General features: G+C 31.5%; 2 protein-coding genes across 2 annotated transcripts in view; one reads left to right on the top strand and one right to left on the bottom strand.

Annotated features, from left to right (window-relative positions):
- Positions 1-19,195, bottom strand: part of nompA (no mechanoreceptor potential A) — a 36,169-nt gene extending 16,974 nt beyond the window's left edge. The window contains exon 1 of the mRNA XM_068764603.1: positions 19,154-19,195. The gene's annotated coding sequence lies outside the window, so the exon portion shown is untranslated. The remainder of the gene's footprint in view (positions 1-19,153) is intronic.
- LOC137921770 (farnesyl pyrophosphate synthase-like) lies at positions 14,479-24,616 on the top strand. The gene is made up of 6 exons (XM_068764591.1): positions 14,479-14,816; positions 15,129-15,297; positions 16,700-16,840; positions 20,206-20,409; positions 23,228-23,467; positions 23,902-24,616. The coding sequence occupies exons 1-6, from the start codon at positions 14,620-14,622 to the stop codon at positions 24,235-24,237; spliced, it is 1,287 nt and encodes a 428-aa protein (XP_068620692.1). The 5' UTR covers positions 14,479-14,619; the 3' UTR covers positions 24,238-24,616.

Raw genomic sequence — 24,616 nt, forward strand, 5'->3', positions numbered from 1 at the left:
GCATAATAACATGACAAGTACACAAAAACGAAAACAAGGTTGAACATATTACAATTGTAAATATGTACACCAAATAATGCAAGCATACACAAGCATATAATGATAAACATTACTACGTCTTCAAGTTATTTTAGTTCTGGTAAACAGAGATGTTTTCTTATCTTAAATTCAATTTGTACTTCAAAAAACATGCACTGAAATTATACACCATAAATACTTGGATATTCATAGGTTCTCGTGATTTAAAAGCTTTTATATTTTGTGTTATTAGATTTTTCCACTGACATACACTTTGAATTATTATATTTTATAAAACCAGGAAAACTGGTTTTTAGAACTATAGACAACAATATATAATTTATTCAATATATAGTTAAGTGTTTGTTAGACTATGAATACGAAAACATTGTATTACTTCTGATATACTTTCAACACGTTTTATTATAAACTTTAACAAAATTTTCACAGACTATAAAAGTTTAAAATACAAAATAAATAGTGGCCGCATAGTTTAGTTAGAATTCTAAACTTATGTCCTTTATGAAGACTATCTGATCCTATGTACAATAATTCTATGTAGATATGAAGCAAGGAAAATATTATTTAAACGCAAATACTTAAAGGATTAAGTAAAGAATAATTTCTAGTACAAACAAGTTTCGGTGCAAATATATAATTATTGAATTAAGTGTTTTTGTCTTGATAATTACTAATGTTTTTGGTTTACTTTGTTGGCTTTATTATTATATGAACGTCACGTCTATAAATCGCATGATGGTCGGTGGAATAATAGCGGCTTTGTATTTTAATTAGGTTGTAAATAAAAATGCAAGAGACAATAACGTACGGAGACTACATGAAGGAATTTCAATAGGTAGTTACTTACGTAAACATAACATATTTATAGTTTTGACTAAATGTTGTAGACAATTATAGCACATATACATATATTTACGTTGATTGTTTAAAAAAGACGTTAATGTTTTCAAAGGGTGAATATATAGCTGATTTGCTGTCTGTAGTTGTATCGTATGCCTTGTCCAAAAATGAATGTAATATCGATTTTAAAGTAAAACGTTTTCAAATTTCGAATTACTACATTTTAAAATCAATTTAATATTGTTTACTTTGTACTGGCAGACATTGTTATGTCAAAAATTATTTGCCTGTCACATTCCAACAGAAAATCACTTTATACAGGTGATTAAAAAAAAACACAAGTGTAAAAACTTTAAACCTTTTTTATGGAAAATTGTGACCTTTAACAATATATGTATATACTTATTACATTATTTCTATTGATGAGTCGAATGTTAGTAAGATGCTGGTCTTAAGTTACCACGCAGAGCTGGAACATATTGATACACGTAGCTCTCAGATAACAACAGCGGACGAGTACGATAGGATAGAGTAATGTTACATAATTCGGTTTCCAAAAATCGCACCTTGAGATTGTAAATTCGCAGTCCTTCATAAAGTTGGTAGGAGGTGGTAACCTCTGTTCATGACGGTTAAAACGTAACTTTAATAAAGAACAATAAATGTCAGTCAATAGTCCCGCTGATGATATCAGCGTTATAATAGCGAACGAGAGCAACAATTTTGTATAACAGTAGTTACTTCATATCCACGAGTAATTGGTCTATCGTGTCCGCGCAAACAAAACCTTGCATCAAAGTTGTATAAAAATGTTGATTCCGATATGTACGTAAATCACAATGATATATTTACAGTTAAACTATTGATAGCAAACATTATTGACATAAATTGAAAGCCGACATGTATACCGTTATCGTTCATAGAAGCGTAAAATCGGGCCGGTCAATGTGAGTTTAGAACAACGCTCTGAATCTGTCATGGGCGCGACAGGAGAAAGGATTTAACTGTAACAAGATTGATTTCTATTTATTATTCATACAAAAAATGTGATTTTGCATTTAAGTATATTTTATAGTCGATGTATTATATTATTTAATTACAGAATACAGAAAGATTCGGATTGAAACATTTATATCTTTTATATATAGGGTGGGCCAGCAAGGCGTGCGAATTTCAAATTGTAAACACTACATAGCAATTAGCAAATATAATGTTATATAAATTTTTCTTTCCAAAGCTGAAAAACATTATTTTTATGAAGCCTTTAACGAAATATTTAGTGGAAAACTGATTACGCATCGTCGAGACATTCTGTAGCCACTCCGGAGGCCTCTCACGCCACTAGATTTATTCCTTAGGGCGTATCACAAAGGCCGGGTTGATCCCAATAAACAATGATAATTGCCCACTTCGACAACAATATTCGCGAAAAAAATGTCTGCTATCCCACGAGTGATGAGGCAGCGAGTTATCACGAATTTGTGGTATAGGTTCCAGAACTGTGTATGTTTCGATCACACACATCAGTGATGTTATTTTTAAAAATAGAATTCCTATAAGTTTGCTCTATTATAGATTTAATTTTTTTTCCAAAGCTTAGTAATATTATTTTTTCTATAATATTTTAAAATTCACTCAAGTTAAGGGCCATTCCTGAATATCATTTATATTTGCGAATAAAATGAAATGAATATTTCTTACTTATTATGTTCCCACATTACTTAAAAGTACGTTTAGAACCAGTTGTTACAACCCTACGTGTAAATCTGCATAACAAAACAATCCGAAACCTCGAACTATGAAAATTTCGGCTTTTCCAAAAAAAAATTCGTGCCAATCGAAAGCGGATGCTGTCGTCCGGTCTTTTGTGTACAACCGCGTCCTCCATAGTATGAGCCATTCTTTTTAATGGCGTACCTTTAAATTTTATACTGTTATCTATACCATGAAATCGTGTCTCGCACAAATAAAGACTGATTCAGTTACATTTTTGTGCGTGTCTATTATCTAGCGTATGCGATAAACTTGATAAATTAATTTTCTTTTAGTTACTTATTGATATACAGCGATAATAAACTAAAAACTAAGTTATTGTTCTCTAAAAATTACTCTCGAATGATAAGAGTATTCACTCACGATTTTAGATCAACATCTACATTTTTTTTACAATATTTCATACAACTATAGTTTACTTCAATTACTGAATAAGACATAACGTACGATGTGATGTGCAGTTCCATGAAATTTTTTTATTAACTTTTATACAGTCGGTACACGACCAAAGGAATTATGTTTCGTCGTATGTTATAGAACGGTTTTATTTTTTTACTTCATTGTATCGAAAAATAATCATTTCAAATACTTATAATAATTTTCAAAACGATGTTGGGTAGTATTTTGTCTGATGTACATTTGTAAAAACAAAAGTGTGTTTAATAATACTAAAAGTAATAATGCTGAATGACCCGGCGAGACATCAATTTATAAAAGGTTTTAATCAGTCACAAATATTTCAAATTGATTTAAAATCTGGAACAAGCACATACTTGTAAGAAATGAACGTAAAAAAGTTTACAGAAATTAAAATATTCACTGTTGCTTCTCAATATGTGTATGAGAATGTATGTTATGTTCTTATATACCTAGTTTTGATAATTATATTCCTCGTCAAAAAATTTACATCTACTTATTTTTACAGTGACCAATAGATGAATTTTATTAAAATATATACTGAAATATATTACATAATTTCTTAATTATTCAAAATGCCTCTTGCGATTTTGAATTTAAGCCTTCGCGGTACGACCAGTTACCCATAACAGCATGAACAAGGTCATATTATGTAATCATATAATTTTTTGCCATATTTTTTTATCCATTTGATTTAAACTGAACTGAATAAAAAGCCCCAAACAGACAGTTTTTTATGCTTTTCGTCCTATGAGTTGGTAAAATATCTTACCAGAATACCTAGCATCTGTTATTGAATATAGTGGAAGAAAGAGGTTCAACACTAATCTATGTCACAAAACTATAATTGTTTTTATGACTTATGACAAAAATGTGTCTCATTTAAAACTAAACATTATTACGAACTAAATTATGACGATCGAGAATGGATGCATTTTTGAACGCGCGGAATGCGTAATCAAAGTAATTATTTTTTTAAAGTAAATTATTAAAAATATTTTCTTAAAGTACAACCATTTCTTTTTCTGTTTTCACACTTGATAAACAAATCTTTTAGAATTATTCATTACTTAAAAAATTGGCGCGTAGTTGCGCCTACGAAACGCCGAAAAGGCCGCAACCAGGTTTCTATTATCTTCCGCATTCTTTTTACTTGTCTGCTTATTTAAAATATATTAAAAACAATGCAGCACATTATATATCATATAACAATCGGAATAAGAATCCAATAAATATTTCAGTTGCCAGCTTTTAAAATGTATAGTTTGGTAAAGGTATACAGGTCAAAGAAATCCTTTTTTCTATTTACAGAGTGATAAATTTGGTGGTTATAAATTTAGTTTTAAAGCTTTTTGTTGACAAATGAGCTATAAATTCATCACCTTAAATCCGTTTCTAATCACACGTATAAAGTGAATACTCTGAAAAACAATAAAATGTATATATTTTTAAATTTGATAGGCCAAAATTTTCCGTTAGTACAGAAAATTAGCTGCCTATTAATTCTTTTAAAAGCTATTACATCCATAACAAATCACCTATGTATAGCAGTTTTATGTTGAGATAGATATATTTGTCTTTAATTAATACTTGTCTGTCAAAGTAAGACATAACATTATTAATCTATAATAAACCAAGTTGACCTTGTCAGCGCAAAAATCTAAAAGTTTTTATGTCTTGTCTGTTGAGTCTGCTACAGAACAAACAAAAAGTTAAAAATGAAATCTAAATTTACAGAGTATTTCACCGCATCTGTTGCAACATCGGTACCGAACGCCGGTTTCACAAGCCGTTTAACTTATTTATCCATGTTTACGAAATCCTTTAACAGGTGAAAGCAATCTATTTCATTTATAAAGAGTTTTCTCGAATGAATTGCGGAAACTGTGTATGTCCTATACATTGAACTGAATTCTTTCATAGTAATCAATCGCGCATAACGGAATAGTGTGAAAGCATTTGTCTATTGTTGTAAAATGTTATGGGCTAGGTTGGGCCATGGGAAAGAATAAATACTAAATTCTATAAAATTTCGACATGATCCATATAATGGAAAATTACAAACGAATGTTAAAAGTTTGATATTTGGTACCTAAGGGTTCCGTGTAAAATGAAAATACATTTTTCAAAACAAAGAGTGATTGTTTATAGGTGTTTTAGAAACCCTTACATCTTTTACATACATTTGCAGTCATTGTTTCCAATCTACCGGTTTAAAGTCACCAACCTTAAGCTTTTTTGGAATGTGACAGGCCAAAAACTTCTGGTAGAACAAAGTCTGCGAGAATAGGTAATAAGCAATAATTAAATTTAATATGTAATAATCCGTATTTCGGAAACGCATTTTCTTATTATATTATCAAAACGTTTTTATTGTTTCTGAGACCATAGATTATTAGGTAGGATATACCATACATTGATAGCAAATGAGCTACATAATTATCCTTTAAAGCTTTTGAACAATCACGCTGTGTATACACGTGTAATTCGATTTTATTAAATATGACGATAGCGTCAATAGTAAGGCATTTTAAAATATTTTACAACCTAGTCAACGGTATTCATCTTTACGTGAAATTATCCAAATATTTTATTAATTCTTTCTCATAACGCATTCTTAAAGATAGAGACAAAGTACGTAGTTAACGATCTGTGCAGATAATTTGTCTGAAACTGTTACATATTTTTGTAGTTATATATTGAATCGATGACATGATTTAAAATTGCCAATGGTAAAATTTTTTCAATAAGCTATAAACATACATCAGAAAGTTCTTTTCGAAAAAACAGGGCGCTGACCAAAGGGTAAATACAATGACCTCCTACGAACTAAAGTGTTTTTAACCAAAAGAGAAGAGTTTTTAACCAAAGAGTGTTTTTCACTTCGGACCTCATTGCCATGTACTCGTAGATAGCTAGGTCCGAGTTTTCGCCACTTAATTAAAACAGCGGTGAGGCGATCGGTAGATGAATAAAAGTACAGCAGATTGGCAAGTTGAAGTGACAGATAGCAGAGTGGGCAAAGCGCGTAGGTGATATGGCTGCTGTAGCATTGAGGTTCTAGATTGGAGACCCGGGAAAGGCAAGCGCAGCGCCGGACGTCCACCCATAGGGTGGATTGGCCTTATTAAGGTCGTTGGAAAACGCTGGACAGAGGCCACTTGCAACAGGTCTTGATGGAAATCTATAAGGGAAGCGTACGTGAAGAATTGAACGGCTGAAATGATGATGATATTGGTGACTTTTGAATAGGACATCATAGTTCTACCATATAGAAACAGTCTCTTACAAAAGAGATCTACCATCAATAAACTTGTAAAATTATTATGATAATATATGTCATCTAATAACACATGCTTCTGACATATACAATGTGTCTTATCAAGAGGCTTTTTTTTGTCTGAATAAGAAATTCGACTAATTCAGATAATTTTATTTTTCTTAATTTTTTTAATACAGGAATAAAAGGTCTAGGTCTATTTAATATCAACTAAATAATAGGAAATTGCAACAATTTTTTTTAATCATTGTATTTCACTGATTTGTTACACAACAAAAATTCGTTCCAAATGAAGAAAGGTTACGACTAAACTATTTTTATAAAAAAGTTTGCTTCTTTTTAATGTCATCATATTTGGTTCGTCTAGTATTAAAAACCTCACCAGATAGAAGCAAAAACTATTTTTAAGAAAAGTTTATGTGTACTATTTATTGTATCTTTTCAACTAAACCCAAGAATTCTCATAGATTTCATATCAGGCCGTTACAATGTTTATTTCATTGGATTGAAAAAAACGTTTGTGTCATATCTTGTGCAAGGTGAGATAGCATTTGATAGGAGCTAGTCTAGATCGATAGAAAAATTGAATATCATCTCTAAGCGAAGATTACATTTTAGTTGAAATGATTATACGCTATTTCATTTTATATAAAATATTTAAGTAAAATTTTATAATTTTATGTCACGTATATATAGGGTTGTAGATTTCGTTCTCACCAACTTACGTTCAAGATATATTTTTAAATAATATTTTTATAACAAATACTTAAGTAAAAACAAATTGTTTTGTAACAATCTCAAATTTATGTATATGGCATCATGCTTCAAGATACACTCTTATTATATCTATATATATTATCTAATATTTAATTAAATATGCATTTTCATGTGCGACTTATAATTTTGTGGACATGTAATTTAAATGTTAATTTTTTTGGAAAAATTGTAAATGCTCTTATTTATTACTCTCGTAATATTCCGAATTTAAGAAGTATATCTATTTTATGTCTCTGTTTTACCACGTGTAAACTTCTTTGCGTCGAAATATGATTTGATGCCTCTCTCCTTTATGTCAACATAGAACATATCGTAGTCATATTTTTGAAATAAATCCGGTATATTAATTACCGAAAGTATTAATCCTTTATAAGCACAATCGGTTTTAATGACATTATATACACACGAATCTGTTAATGTGCTGTACGATAAAGACATATCCTTCATATAGATTTCTTATGCGAGCCAATTGTATACGTTTTTTTGACAACAAGTAAAACACGAATATAAACTTTTTGTTAAAAGAAATTTTTAATGGTCCTTATTACATCACGTTGTTTTAAGACTTGCTTTAAGGTAATTTGTAAAAATCTAAATTGGCGTCAAATTTAAATAAATACAGTGTCATCGGTTATAGGTGAAATAAAGCCTATTTTTTGTTAATTAACGTATTATACACCTTACGTTGTACAAAGATTTCATATATATTAAATAAAGTAATGATAATATAATAAGGAAAAGCCATTTTTAAAATACGGATTATTACGTATTAAATTGTTGTTTACTATCTGTTCTAATGCGTCGTTACTGGCGTGTCGCATTTGAATAGGAAATATAAATTTAATGTATCATATTTCAAAATGAAATTACTTTATACGGAGTGATTTGAAACAGGTTTAAAAGCATTAAAGATTTTTGATGACTAATGAGTTATATTTTTATCCCTTTAAAGCTTTTATACCTATAACCAAGCAACCTGTACATGCGAACGTTCTTCGTACGCAGGCTTCTGGTTTTTATACAAAAACATGTAATGGCCAAAATTTTATTTTTCGATAGTCCACAACTACCTTTACGAATGTTTTTTTTCCTTTTACAATAACACCTGCAGGTACGCACGTACTATGCGTTGCATAATATATGCAGTTACACAATACGACACCGAAGCCGCCTTTTTAATTCTCTTGTGATAGAGGCAGTTATATTTAAATCAGAGTGGAGAGGTGTTCCTTTTATAACGTATTAAATTTTGTTATTGTTTACTATGTGTCCCTGTAGATTTTATACTAGCAGATGTTATTGGCCTGTCGCATTCCAATAGAAAAAGTAAATAGCATACTTCCTTTAAGCTTTCGCACAAATTTTTGTAACTTTTGCAAACTTTTATAACCACCCGTATAAATCTGTGAATATTTCTATAATCTATGAATATGAATGCTTCTAGTCTAAACTAAATAAAATAAAAGAATGACAGTGTAATAAAACTTGTTATAAATTGAGAACAATACACGTACTCTGCCCTGCAGGCCGATGACATCATGTTTTATATGTGATTCATTTTTCGAAAATAACTCATTAAATATTTTCTCAAATTTCTTTAAAATAAGTTGATATGATAATGTTTACACGTTTCTTTCTTCCTTCATAATTCATAAAATTCTTATCTGTGCTATTAATAACTTTAGTAGATCGTTGTTTGTGTCGACGCCATACACCTAAAGATTTGTATTTCGAATAAAAATAAATAAATAGGGATTTTTTAAATATTTCGGAAATTGTACAGAAAAAGACATTAATTATTGTTAAGAAAGAATTGTTTATGTTAAAATTAGATATAATATGTGATATCTAGAGAAATTATGTGAATGATAGAAGTAATAATTAATTGCTAAAAGTTATGATACGTATTAGTGTAAAGAATAGAAATTATAGAAAGAACCTACTTGTTCAAGGAACACGTTCGGCTCTACGCCTCGTAGCACCCTTGCCTGTTTCACTTTGTTAAAGCACCGATACACGCATACCAATTCACTTGTGCGCTTCTGCCACGGGTGCACTTCTGGACAGCCAAATCTAAATTGTGGTTAATTCAACACCATAATTCAGTTAAATAACATACAGGAGGGGAGTGACAATAGAAAAGCACCGATGTGAGCGAATTACACCAAAGACACGCATCGCTAATTTTCCATAGCCGCTCATGTTTAGTGACACCGGTCACCAAACATAAATCATCGTACTTTATGGATGAGAGTAACATACTTTGTGAACTTTTCAACGGTCATTATGTCTGGATATTCTAAAAAAACATCATTTAAAAAGAATGTCTTTAATCTATGCGCTCGTGACACAAATATGTTGCATAAGTTCAGGAAACCTTTTAATCAGCTTTCAATATCTTTCTGTCATCATTTCAGTCGAAGGACATCCACTGCTAAACTGCCTTTGCCCGAGATTTCCAGTAGGATCGACAGAAAGTGTCCTGCATCCAGCGTCTTCTGGCGACCTTAAAAAGGTCGTTTGTCTACCTTGTGGATGCATATCCTACATTGCGCTTGCCTCTCTGTGGTTTCCACTATAAAACTTTAAACATAACTTTAAACCAAAGCCGCCATCTACTCTACGCGCTATGTGGCCTGCCCATTGGCACTTAAACTTATCAACCAATGGGTTATGTCGCCCAATTTCCGTTGTCTACGGATCTCTTCTAAATCTAGATGAAAAAAAAATAGTTGCTTCCTAATTTTAGTAAAATGTGCTCTACAAAGTGATATTGTATTTTAGCTACTAAAATTAGAATTTTAGTTACCAGAACGCTCTAGTCGTCTCCATAATTTGTAAAAGGTTCACAAAATCATAGAATCATTAGAGGTTATGGTAATCTTACTATTTAATATGATGTACGTATTAAAAACGCGATTAAAATAATTTTTTAATAAACATTTCATAAATCACCACAATTTTTTAAAATCAAAATATAACGAAAAGAAGGAAATTGTATGGATGTCTCTTTTCAATATAAACAAACGACACTCGCGGGGCATAAAATAAAGATGCATGAAATTTAAAAAATTGAAGTTATTTGCTTTACAAATAATGTTTTTAACGCTTTTTATCAGCTAAGTCCACGGGAGCTTATCATAGCGAGGCCAGTGGCCGCCATCTTGTTATGCATATATACCACAAACGTAATGGATGCGGGAGATTAACATCGCTGCTAATGAATTATTTGAGTCTGTATTGTTCTTTATGACCTTGACTGCGGTTACATAGTGCAGTCACCGTTCATCTCAGATCAGACGATTACAGTTCATCATGGCTGTTCAAAGATAGACTAACAATGAAAAACATTATTATTTAATGTGAAAAGCATTAACACCAATTAGCATAATGTGTGGATACTTCATATAAATCAATTTATCAAAGGCGTTAGTTATTTTATAAAAATCAAATGATATTCTTCATGTCTGTAAACATTCAAAAAAATCGGTACGAATAATACTCATTAAATTATAACAAAAAAAATTTATATATATATATTATAGTAGATCATTTTTAGTAATGATTGATTACTATGATCTGTCCAATTCGTCAGAAGTCCTGTCCAGTCCTATTGGAAATCTGAGAAAAGGCCTATGTCCAGTAGTGAAACGATGATAAGGAACTACTACAATACTACATACTATATGTAAGCAAGTCGATGAGCTTGTTCTTGAAGGTAATTTTCATGCGTATTGATAATAATCAACTGTTTAACAAAATAGTTTCCCGGTTGAACGCGTTAAATGTTATGTTTGAATAAACCCTTTTTGTAAAAAAAATTGTTGTCTTTCTTCTAGTGTTCGCGAACATAAAATAATTACAAGTTAATGTTGGAAAATAAAATTTAATAAACAAATTTTAAATTCAAAATGTCTTAAATCAAGTAGGGACTTTTGCGTCGTCAATTGTTTGTACATCATAAGTAATAAACTACCACCGGTACGGATTGCTGATTTGCTGCGAAGAGCCGACCAGAAACTCAGTTACTTTTTTTATTTGAAAATGTTTGATATTATAATGTGTACATAACACATAATTTATTTTTTGGTATTATAATAGAAATAATTTAACAATATAATACTTCTTAGATTAAAAACTAAGAAAAGGTGACCTTACGATCTATTTACGTACTAAAAAAATAATGTGTTATTAGAACAAACTTGTAATAAAAATAGCTCGTGGCGATTACTCTTTACCTTTTTAAAATGTTTGTAATAAAAACTAAAATGTTAGAGATAAAATACTGTTGATATTTTAAGAGCCGGTGATCATAATATTTTTAATTTCGCATTAGCTCTCAGCGCAACGTGACAGTCAAAAGCAAAAACGTGACTGCGTGATCGACTCATGTTTAACATACGGCAATCCTGTTTTGTATCACATAGCACGATACCTGTTATAACAAACTTATTCAGTAGAGCATCAAATTTATCACCTAAGAATTGTAAACTGGTCGCACCTGAGTAATTTAAGCAAATCTTTGTTATTATTTGTGATCTAAGAAAGACACAATACATAAAGAAATGCATTATCTCAACATCCACAATACTTCGCCATGTTCTATCCATCTGCGCTTTTATCCGGCGACTTGACTACAGAAACTTAAAAAAAATACGTTACGCAACATCGATTGTTTGAATTGCTAATTGTTATCGTACGATGTGTGAATAACCAAAAATCTACATTTCCGACAGCTGGACATCATATAACGCAGGAAATTTTTATTTGTCAATGTAGCCACGAAGTTGTGAATTACGTTTCTTTTTGTCCTATTTGGGATTACTTTAAATTAATACACACGAGGCTTTTTTTCTATTAGTTTTATTGAGCACATCGTAGAAATAGATATAAAAAACGTGATTTGTTACAATTAACTTATCTAGAAGGAATAAATTAAATGTATCTCATTTTTAAGCACATTTATTCTTTCTGTCTTCATATTGTTATTAAAACATAGAAGTAAATCGATTTCTCGATTTAAGTAGACTACATTTTTATGGTTTGTGGTTGAAGATAGATAAACCGTCCATAAAATATGTGTAATTCTTCTTCTTGTTAGCAGATAGACTGCAAGGCATGTTCCTTCCTCAATGATTTCTTGCGACTACGACGTCGCTCTACCTTTGCCGCGTCTACCGCCTTGTGGACACTACTCAAGAACTTTTTGGTTCGAAGAACCGAACGATGTTTCCCACCCACTGCCACGTACAAAATAATTGAATTTTCTCCCTGTGCCAAAGGGATTATATCGCGTTGGTTTAACAATATTTAAATTCAAGAATTTTAGTTCTACGAGCATTGAGTAAACACCTGTGCTTTGACAATGCTATAAAGCAGGATGCTATAGAATTTCGGTTTAAGACCTAAGTATTGATGAGATTAAATGGTAGGAACCATCTAAAGCATCTCTCTTTTGATGATGTGCATCTGTGGAAAGTTGGCTGTAAACCGACGACGAATTGTTTTCACTGAACTCACCACTCCCTTAAAACAGTATTGATAAAGTTAGCGTAATGTGTTGTGAAGTAGAAAAGCACTATTAAAAAAATCTAATTAATACTCAGTAGTGTTCACTTGAGATTTTGTGTTTCTGGTCACTATGGTCAATATCAGGTCACACAACTATACTATAAAATTATTATTGGACGTTCAAATTCCAACGCACCGAGATTCCAATGCTCGTGTCGTAGTTCGATGAAGAGAAATGTTCCGGCGGCTTAATGCAGCCATGCCAGGAATGGTGAATGCATGATGGCAAAGTCGACTAAGCGGGCATCACGCTACGTCGGATGAACGCAACAAAGTTTTTATTTAAAAACATCATGGTACTAAAGTTAGCAGCGTGATGGAAATAAAACATTACAGTATTTTGGACTGTTTCCATACCAAAACTGGGTGTTTCGAGTTTTAGATAGTAAGAATTGAGCTGGAACTTATCACGCTACTTTGAGGTGGACGATGGCTTACCTTGTGGTGTATACAGAGCATGTAATGGCATAGGCTGTCACTTTAAACTTACCACAAAACACGAATAAGTGTTTGGAAGAGTCCTCAATCTATATTGACGGAATCTCGTAGCCATGACTTGATTATTATATTCCTTCATGTAGCAAATGTTCGTTTGACGTGATTAGGTATGTTTTGATCCTATTTAGCTTTTACTAGCCTCCGGTATGCTACAGTTTGTTATGTTATCTACATCCAATATTATTAGTATTACCATTGCCAAACTCCTAACAACTATCCGTAACAAATATTTATTTTTTTATAAATGTACTTTTGGATAACATGCTTCTTCACTGTCAGTGTTTTTAAATATAATTGTAAATAAATACGTGATAACTCTCGAACAAGTGAAATATTATAGGTCACAAGTGGAAATTAGCTTTAAAATCATTCTTTGATCGAAACGAGTGCGCAGCACGTTGTTCGCACTCGGCCTGCGCCGCCGCCCGGTGCCTACGTGACGTCGCCCTCGTGCCGCCGCTTGGACAAGGGAGAGGGGGGCACCGGTTTGTTTTGTTACTTACGACTTTCGTAACGTGATTATCGATAACTAAATTACCTCTATATTTTAAAAGAATTCAGAAAGTTATTTATAACTTATATTTTCTTCTAATGCTTACGATGTGCCTTATAAGAAGGCTCAAGGTCACCTAAAATCCAATGGAAAGTACTATGCTAAGATTTTCGCTGCGAGATCAAATCATAAATATGGAGATCCGTAGATGATCTAGGGTCACCAACGCAGTTTGAAGAATTGCGTGTCTGAAGCGGCAGTAGGCGGAGCAAAAGAACAGTTGGGTCCTAAAGGTTCTCAACGAGCTGATAGATGCGATGCGGGTAGGCTTTCCTCTAGGAGGACCGACGATATAGGGTCGCAGAAATTCACTGGATGCGGGCAGCACAATACCGGTCATCGTGGCGATTTTTGCAGGAAGCCTATGCCTTGCAGTGGACATCCCTCGTCTTATATGACGACGATGATTTTCTTCTGAGTATTTCTAACGTATTATATTGAATCCATTCTTTTTGGATTCTTAATTTATGTCAATTTTTAAGCTTTACCTACATAAGTAAAACTTAGTTACAGTAAACTTTTTTAATAATGTTGTGAGAATATAAACAAATTTAACCATTAATTTACTTAAGTATGATACACTTAGTTGTAATTGTTGAATAAGAAGTGTATGTCTATTACATAATATTGTCGATATCGATATTGAATATAAACAACGTAATCCATCTCTAAAGGATATTTTAAGTGAAGCACTGGAAGCAGCGTGAGCGAAGCAAAACATAACAAAGAATCAGTTCGTAGAGATACTGCCAATCGTTCGCACGGTTTTATGCCGGTCGCACTTACTTGTTTTTACAAATTATAAATAATTTAAAACGTATTTAAATTTTCGCAGTCGTACAGTTTAGCGGTGTATTTTTTAAAAGCAGAAATGTATTCAACAAGGAAAAATTTGGAACCGCTTTTTAAAATATTTCAAAAAGAAATTAGCCGGCAAATCAGCAAGACAACAAGCGTTACTAACTCCGATGCAATGGCGCCACGGTTTGATCAAGTCGTAAATAAGTCTACGCAGAATGAAGAAACGGGTTTGCCTAAGAAGTTATTGAAGCTGCAGAAATATCATAGGTCAGTGAACTGTAAAGTCAATTTGCTTAACACATTACTTATCACTTAAAGATAGCATACTTATATTGAATGAAAAATTCATGTTTGTGAAAACATTCATGCTATCCTGCAATGTTTTTTTCGTATAAATAAATCTGTATCCAAATTTACTTTGCATACTCAATAATATTATAATGCATTAAACAAAGAAAAAAAAATTATATTCCTACTAAAAACATTTATCTCTAAAATTTTCTTTATTAAGACCTACGTAATACCTAAGGGCCGTGGATTTGGGTAAGACAAAGTAGTGCAATAAATTTTTATCTTTAGATTCCTGTCCACCCTCACGCCTCAGCAAATGCCATTGGCTGCCCGAGGACTGGCAGTCTCCAAAGACCAGTCCCGGGAGTTTATGGCTTGCTTTCCGGACATCATAAGGGACCTCACAAAGACTGGCAAGCATAATGACGTGCCGGATGCCAGCAAGTGGTTGGCAAAGGTACGTTCTATGTTGTTTTTGTCAGTCTTTAAGACAGGATAATATAGAACTTTTAACGTTGTGTTACATGTTTAAAAACCAGTTCTAATCTTTCTGACCTCGCTAAAGTAATTCTATATAATTCATGTTAAAATCATGACAAGATGAAATGCTATGAACCAAGAAATGTCTAACTTTTCAAGAAATAAGTGATAAACATGGGGACTTTTTAAATATTAACAAAAGATTTAACTAAAATATGTACTTAAATGCTTAAACCAGCAAAAAATATAACTTTTAAATTCTATGTATATGACAGTAATATGATATATGGTATATCTATGCTCCGGATAAAATAGTTTAAACAAATTTATCTATTAGAACAGAAAACATCAAACTTAGAAAAGGGGGAAATAATTGAAAATGTATTTACCAGACATATATTATACGATTGTCAATGAGAACTGCCATAATAAAAAATCGGCAGGGGGTTATCAAAATGCTCCTTTATTTGCAGAACTTTTGTACACAAGTGATTAATATCACTTAACCAAACAAACCGCTTAATTCGTTTCTTTTTAATAATACTGTTATTTCGTCGTTGCATAAAAGTGTGATATTCGATGTGGTTGACGTGTAATGTTTACAGTAAAATGCACGTTTTAGCATTTTCGCATAACAAATACATTTGCAGTTGAGGCAAAGTCAAACCGTTATTATCCTTTGCCGACCAATAAATATATTTCGAACTCGTGAATTTAATGCGTAAAAGTGAAAAATTGTCGGTTTTTTCTCTTTTTATTAGATTAGTTTCTTTATGTCTCACAAAATAAATACATAGTTAAACACAAGTTAATATACATAAGCCATGTGCGTTTTTCATTTAAAAATAATAAAAAATTTGTTTTCTTATTAACCTAATTTTATTTTTTGTTTCATCGCTTTTATTTTTAATCCGTAATTGAATGTGTCAATATTCATCATTATTCCCAAAAATAAGTGTGAAATAAATCTATATATACGTAATTAACTTTACTTCTTCATTCTTTTGACGAAATAGTTGAAAAAAAAACTATGGTTGACAATTAATGAATGCAGTGACTATTAAATTTTAAAGCGCCATTACCATTTAAAATATTTTGTTTTATAGATTAGCATATCGTCAAACTTTCAAAGTTTACATATAAAAATTGTTGAACATGTTATTGCATTCCATTGCACAAAACATAAACTACCGGTATCGTTATTTTGTTTTTGAAACATGGGCAACAGTTTACGCTACTATTAACTGTTGCTTTTTATATTGTACATTTAACTGTTGCTTCTAATATTGTACATTTAAGTGTTGTTTCTAATATTTTACATGTAACTGTTGCTTCTTACGTCGTACATTTAATGTGAGTAATTTGACGTGTTGTTACAGCTGTTGCAATATAATGTACCGAACGGAAAAAAGAACCGCGGCCTAGCTACCGTCCTTGCCTACAAGTATTTGGAGAAACCAGAGAATCAGACGCCGGAGAATGTTCATCTAGCGAATATTATGGGATGGTGTACGGAAATGGTAAATATTTTTGTATTGTTTTTGTTACCTCATCATTATTATTCTCGTTTTGGTAGTAAGACGTCCAATGTCCAACATTGGCCTCCTCCAAAGATTTCCAATATTAGGACAATTTGTAAGCGGCCTGCAGGCAACGTCTATTGATGACTTTCACAAGGTCGTCTGTGCACCTTGTGGGTCGACACCCTATGATTCGCTCACTAGTATGAATAATAATGTTATGATTGATTGTTTGGTAAACATTTTTCCAATTTATCGGTTGTAACTTTTTTATTTGGAGTCAAATGAAGTTCTTCAAAATTATAAGCGCGTGATTGATTATGTTAATGATAAAAATCCACATAATCTCTTATCTCAGTAATTAAAGTTTTTAGAACTGGTAACCAATTTGCAAATAATATAAAAAAAAACAGTTAAAATGCTTATTACGACAAGAAGAAAAACTAATGAAAAATAGTTATAAACTCAATTCTAATAATTTGTTTTTTAAAAATATAATCTTTTTAATGTTATCAGACGACTCAAATGTTAATAATACAACCAAAGAGTTTACAAATTTTTTATTAGCCAAAAAACTTTATCTTATATAATTAGTTGGTTAAATGAAAATCGGTAAAATAGTAAATAAACGTTAGTGAAATTATTTACGTAGATTTAACACATGAAACTTTTGATGATGATGTACATCGATTGATTTTTGACATTTATATTTATTAAATTCTTATTTAGGTCTTAACCCTTTCACGACCACGGGGACGCCGGTGTCCCAAGCAAAAATCATGGATTAATTAAATATTTACGTAACCATTGTAAATTATTTTTTTGTTTTAACATTTCGGAAAGTACCTTTTTATTATTTTTTACTGGAAATACATGATAACTAACACCGTTTATTGTCTATCGTCACCGGAACGTTAGAGTTCTTTTGGCGCGAATGATCTTCTGTTTGGAATAAATAATTGACATTGTAAAAGTGCTTTTCAAATTTTTACAGTGTCAAATTATCATTACCTGGTAAGTAAATGGTTATTCTAAATATTCAGTAGTAATGTATTTATGTTGTATTCTGTGATAAATCATTATAAAGATTATGGGACACGGATGTCCCTGTCGGCGTAAAGGGATACTTTTTATACGGAATTTCTTAACTTTTGGCTTGGTGATATACCAAAATGCTATCATTTTCTTATTCATATTTTTCGCAGAATATGTTTCGTAAGGGACGTGAAGTTTTTGAACTTCGAAAAAATAAAATTATTTAAATTTTTGTGGGTGACAATAGCGATGGGGAAGATGACTTAGTGCTTGATGACGAAGACCAAAGACTTCTAGTACAGGATGATGACCAAGGGGTATTTGATGTCGAAGTTGAAGGAACGACGACTCTTCAACGGCAAGAATCACCTGAACCTTCAACATCTCAAAAAAACAATCCATCTAATCAGTAACCAATCATCTAACAACAGGAATTGTTTCGCCGAGTACCACAAATAACTTGCCCTATTATATTTATATTATTCATAAACAAGTAAAAAAAGTACACTACGTAAAAAATGTACATTATTTACAACAAAACAGACTTACCAATAAGAAAACCAAAATTTAGATGTTTAAGTAGAAAGTAACCCTTAGCGACCATAGGGACATATTTGTCCCATAAATTTCCAAAAGAAATGTAAAACTTTTTTGAATTTTTTGTATAAATTATGTTATTAGGATGCCTATTAATTCATTACATCTAGCTAAATTGATTAAATAAGGTACCGTAACCTTATGGTCCTGAAAGGGTTAAACAAAAAAAATATCCAATGTGATTGACTTTTTGTTTGGGGTATGAAGTTAAAATTCTTTCGTGTCTGCAAATAATCTAAATTATTTTATAATATTGCCTGAGGTTATTAAATGGTGTCTCGCATTTTACAAGTTAAATGAGTGCAAGCAACGTGTGCAGTAAAAACGAGTCTACAAAAACATATTACCTATAGCTTACGTAATCGTTTTAAAATGCAACGGAACTTGTTTATTTTTAAAACATTCATGTGGACAGTATGAGTTTTTAAACTATGTCATAGGGGTGTAACAAAGTTCCATGAATTGCAACAAATTAACATTTACTTTACTTACAAAAAATAGTATTTGAAAATGTAATATTAATTACAGTCTAAGTATTTTAACATAGTTAATTTTTATATTTAATATACCTATAACCTATGCAATTCTGCGCATTAACTCTAATTCAAGTCTTTATTTTGTTGCGTATGTCACCAACGTCATTAGTAAAGCATTTCGGTTGTATGACCTTGATATACGTACGTGTATGGGTTTAAAATACTCACTGCATATTTATCTCTTTTTAAAACACTATTAGGCCACAATTTGAGTATGCTACGCTACTTTTCCAAAAGTAAATGGACCAATGAGTTAGTTCAAAAGAAGTTCCTTATCTTTGTCAAATTCATTTGTTTGTCTAATCTTTAAATCATAACCTTCTCCGGTAATTTATCTTTGCCCAATTTAAATAATAAGCGCTTAGTTTAAATTATAACTAATGTAATCAGCTGAATAATCTGACTTATCTACGCATTCCTAACACAGTAACATGCGCACCCACACTGAACTCTCAAACAATGCAGAACTAATTCTAGAGAACGTGGTTCTTTGCGTTGTATTATGAAAACCTATAATGTTCACTCTTCTGATATGACCGACTTTATTTTTCCCTTACGTAATTTAACTTTTGAAATAAAAATGTCGTCTGCCCATTTTCGTATTATATTTAAAAAAAAATTCTGTATATGTACAAATTTATAACCGGTATATTTTTTACATTTTACCGGTTTTAATTAATATTTCGTGGATAGTGGTATCGGATGTGTAATTGTTAATATTTTATGCAGTTGGTAATAGCTTAGTTCTTATTACACTTCTCTTTTGGGAACACTAAAATTAAAAAAAAAAACTGAAAAAGCCATACTATTGTAGCAATCATGGTTTCTATTACTGGCTACTTACTACGGCTAACAATACTTATTTGTTAAATCATTACTGCGCGTTTCAACTCAAATTTTGTCGCCAAAGTGGCCGCTGCCATCTTGTTCGAATCGAACTTTTAAATAGTAATTATGTTTACAGTTACGTATAATTTTGACCCAAACAGGATGGCAGCAACCACATCACTTACAACGTCCGAATTTATATAGGCGTTCGAATTTAAATTGGAATGCACAAGAATAATATTACACAAAAGTATTGCGGCTATAGTGACCAACAATACGAAGCGTGAACGCTACACTATCAATTACAGGAAACATAATATGTGTTATACTAATGACATTTTTTTCAATGTGTAATTTTTATTTTTATAGTTCCATACACATCAACTGCTCCTTAACGACATTATGGTGGGTGCGGAAATGCGTCGTGGAGTACCTTGTTGGCATCGCCGCCCTGATGTTGGTCTTAGTGGCGTTAACGATGCTGTATTAGTACAATCTGCAATGTATTCCACGTTGAAACGTCACTTTTCTTCCAAGTCTTACTACAAGAATGTTTTGGAGATGTTCAATGAGGTGAGATCATTTACTGCATTTTTTATATTGAGATAACTATAACATCAGAGATGTCAAACTCAAAAGCTAACTTAGAACAAATAACCAAGGCTTTTGGAGAGCCGTAAAATATAATAAAAGTAACAACAAACGTAACAGAAACTTGTTTGGTCGATCATTTTATAATTTAAAATGATCCGTATGGTTTATAAATAAAGTACATTATAATTATGCCTTGGTTCCGTTTCTAATTAACATTTATATTTTAATACATACTATTAATAACTACTATATGAATAAACTTAAAGATTAACTATTAGATCATAGATACTAGACTGGGTCGCAAAAAAGTTCATCTCTGGCCGCTTGCGGCCTGCGGACCTCGAGTTTGACACCCCAGCTATACATGATATAGGACCAAAGATTGGTTGTTCAGAAGCATATTTATACCCATAGTTATTTGTATATTAGGTTATGAAGGTTAAATATGGAAGCGGAAACGATTTTACGGGTAAATTGACAAAAGGAACTAGTTTAGAGTCCTTATAATTGATTGGTATTAGGCACTGTTAGCTTTTGGGGCTTTTACAGCTTCGTCGGAGCAAGAGCTTATGGATGCGGAATCCCCGAGTTAATAAATAATTTAGTCGGCCGTCTCACTCGCATAAAATAATATAGTCAGCCGTCTCACTGACACATTACGTCACAGATTTTTTTCAATACAAGTTCTTTTTTTTAATAAGCGAAGTCTTAAAGTTTAGGTAAACATATATTTGAACATCAGATGTTTGCATATAATATATGCATCAGAATAAGCCGATTGTATTATTATAAATTTTGCCTATTTGCTCGCGCTTCCCTTAAAGTACAAAAACTATGAGATAATATTTTTGTTGGGCAATACTGACAAAGTGGAGAAACATTCAGTCAAAACTTAGCATTCAGTTCATTTTACATTTTTCGAAAATTAATCAAGTATTTTTACCATATTACCATGAAATGTTTACGTATATAGTCGTAAAGAATTTTTAAGTTTTTTGTATTAAAACATGTTATTGTCTGAATGTGGACACTATATACAAATAAACGAAATTAAAGTATGAACGGTTCACACACTAATTGTTGAATATTATTTGACAATAATCATAAGAATTTTAAATAATAAAACTCCGTGATATATTTGTTTCATATGAAACAAGCGAATGTATATTAGTATATATAGTATATTTCTATTGTTTCATTTGTCTCCATGTATGCATAGATAGTGCGGTTGGAAACATAAGCCTGGGTGTAATACTACGTTTCAATCAGTGTTTATACTTGTATGTACAAAGACAATAGACTAGTTCTTACAAATTTAAAAATGAAATACGTGGCAAGACAAATTAGGAACAATAAAAATTAATTTCTAAAATATGTACATATATATTTACAAGCTTTATGAATTGAATTGTAAAAAGGAAACATGAAAAAATGTTTACAGTTATATCTAAAAGCATGATTTTACTGGGCACATATAATATACTTCAATTTTTTTGTTAATTTATATTAAGTATTAGGTATTAGGTTGAATGATCATAAAAGCAGGTCTACCTAAGCATCCTGGTCTACCTGAGATCTTTTTGTCCTTTAACTTGAGGCCCCGTGGATACAAAAGAGCACCTAACTTCTATTAAAACAAATTCTTCCAAAAAACAATTCTTGTTTTATTTGATACAGAGCATCAATGTCGAAGTAGCAATGATGTGTTGTAAAAATAAAGAAACTTGCAGTTAAAAAAACCTTCAAAATACAGAATTATGCTACTTTAGAAAATAGTCAATTAACAGAATGGCTATTAAACAATATAGCTACCCGCAGCCCAATGATGCTATAAGCGTACAGGCCGAAAAAGGTTAATTAATTATTAGGCTCATGTGTAACTAATACATCAATGTCCGAAGATGTAAAAATATGAGATTACATTGGACAATAAGACATTCTAATGATCCATCACTTTTATACAATTCTTAATTTGAAATCTATAGTATTTTCCCCTCGTATACCCATGTAAATAACTTATCATTGTCCAATTTCGTGAAATTGTAATATGTAGTGGCCAGAGCCGAAGCTCCCCAGGAAGCGCTCAAGCTTCGTTACCATAAAAGAGATTTTTCAAAGCACTAGTGGATTCTGAAAGAAATGCATTATTATTGTTCTCAATACAATTAAAATATAAATAATTATCACTTTACTTAATTTTTTTATGTTAATTGAGAAATCAGGGATTCTTTTTAAAAAATAGAAAATAACTTTTCATACTTTTAAATTACCACTTCATTTTTTGGCAAATCAATATATTTTATGAAGAAATTTTGGTATTGGAGAAATTTTAGAAATCGCTCTATTCATTTCAATTACTAATTATTAACGTCACTGTACCTTTAATGACTGTTAGAGAATTTCTAATAATCTCAGGTCGGATCGGCCTGTCACACACACATCGTTTAGCGTTTCGACTTAACGGCTTCCGAAAGTGGCAAACCTCGTCGGTTGCTATTACCTAGCTAACATTACTACTACATCGAAAAACGTTAACGCTAGGCGGTAGAAATATTGGAATAGAAAAAGTGGTGGCAGGAACTTCAGTAACGCTTTTATCTAGAATGATCGGGAGTTGGTTACTCCTGTGATACATGAGTCAACCTTGTAATACAGTTTATGTAGTATTATAATACTGGCAAAACTTGACACCATTTTGTTTTTTATTAGTTAGATATAAGATTTTTGAGTCACCTGCATCAGTTAAATATAAATTAAACTTATGTTCATTAATCAAAACCAAAAAAATTGTTTGCAGATGTTGCTGAAGTGTTCTATTGGCCATCATTTAGAAAAGCAATTATCTAAAACTAACAAGCCGGATTTATCACAGTTCACTATGGAGAAGTATGAAGCGATAACTAAGTACAAAACTGCATATTATACTTTCCAAATGCCAGTCAGCTTGGCTCTTTTATTGACAAATGTTGACGATCCCGAGACTCATAGACAAGCTAAAACTATTCTTCTGGGAATGGGCGAGTTCTTCCAGATACAGGTAAATAGTTTGTAAATAAATATTTGTTTAATTATATATATTAATAGTCTATATAATAACTTATGTGGATGCTTCCAACCGTAAATCAATGGGGGAGTCTTATATACAGCAGTGGACATATCTGTAATGATGATGGAAAATGGCTCACACTGCCTCTAGTGGGTTTAGTTTTATAAAATTCATTCTAGGTAATTATTGACATGTCAGGAAAATATTTTATGCCATGTTTTTCATGTATAAGATTTTTAGTTAACATATGAAATAAAATTAATGAACACCCTCTTAACCCTGGAAGAATTTTAATTTTCTCCAAAGATATCGTGATATTTGGAAAATGATCTTCATATATGTAAATTAACGTTAGAGTTTTTGCCTTTAGTTAGTTTTAGTTTAATTTTTGACCAAAAGTTTTAATTATTTTTTTTACATTTTAGGATGATTTCTTAGACTGCTTTGGAGATCCTGCAGCGATCGGCAAAAACGGCTGTGATATTCAAGAAGGAAAATGCACCTGGCTAGCTGTGGTCGCGTTGCAACGAGCAACGCCGTCACAACGACAAATAATGGAGGAACACTACGGAAGCCCTAAGCCTGAAGATGTCGCAAGAATAAAGGATCTCTATGAGGAATTACAACTTCCTCACACTTACTCGGTATATGAAGAAGCTACATATGATCTTCTCAGGACACAAATACAGCAAGTTACGAGGGGACTTCCACATGATATGTTCTTTAAAATCTTAGACAATATCTTCAGGCGAAGTATCTAGGATAATTGTGATACTAATTACATAGTTTTTTAAATGCAATTAGTAAGTAAAATATCGTTATTTATATTCATATTACTCTATCTGACTAAAGTAATGTAATCAAGGATATATTTTAAATATTTTGCTTTCATAACAATTTAAGTAACTTGGTAGAAGTTTTTAAATATTTTTATTCTCCATTTTTAATCATACCTAAACTATTTAAAATAAATGTAACTTTTTTAAAGCTCAATATTGTTATTGACACTAATATACATTTTCATTACAAGTTTATAATTATTGTAATATACAACTAGTTAAAAAAATGTGAATCATTAAAGTTATCATATAATGATAATTTTTTTAAACGTTTTACAGAAAAAAAAAGAGCGAATTACCA

This window comes from Battus philenor, unplaced genomic scaffold (assembly GCF_028537555.1).
Source record: "Battus philenor isolate CCGP_79_NKW_IND1 unplaced genomic scaffold, ilBatPhil1.0.hap1 SCAF_19, whole genome shotgun sequence".
In the NCBI taxonomy this organism is placed as follows: domain Eukaryota; kingdom Metazoa; phylum Arthropoda; class Insecta; order Lepidoptera; family Papilionidae; genus Battus; species Battus philenor.

Excerpts from the sequence above, each read along its gene's own strand:
- LOC137921770 (XM_068764591.1), top strand. The coding sequence starts at position 14,620 with ATGTATTCAACAAGGAAAAATTTGGAACCGCTTTTTAAAATATTTCAA. Across the intron at positions 15,298-16,699 it reads CCAGCAAGTGGTTGGCAAAG|CTGTTGCAATATAATGTACC; the intron begins GTACGTTCTATG and ends GTGTTGTTACAG. Across the intron at positions 20,410-23,227 it reads TTTTGGAGATGTTCAATGAG|ATGTTGCTGAAGTGTTCTAT; the intron begins GTGAGATCATTT and ends AATTGTTTGCAG.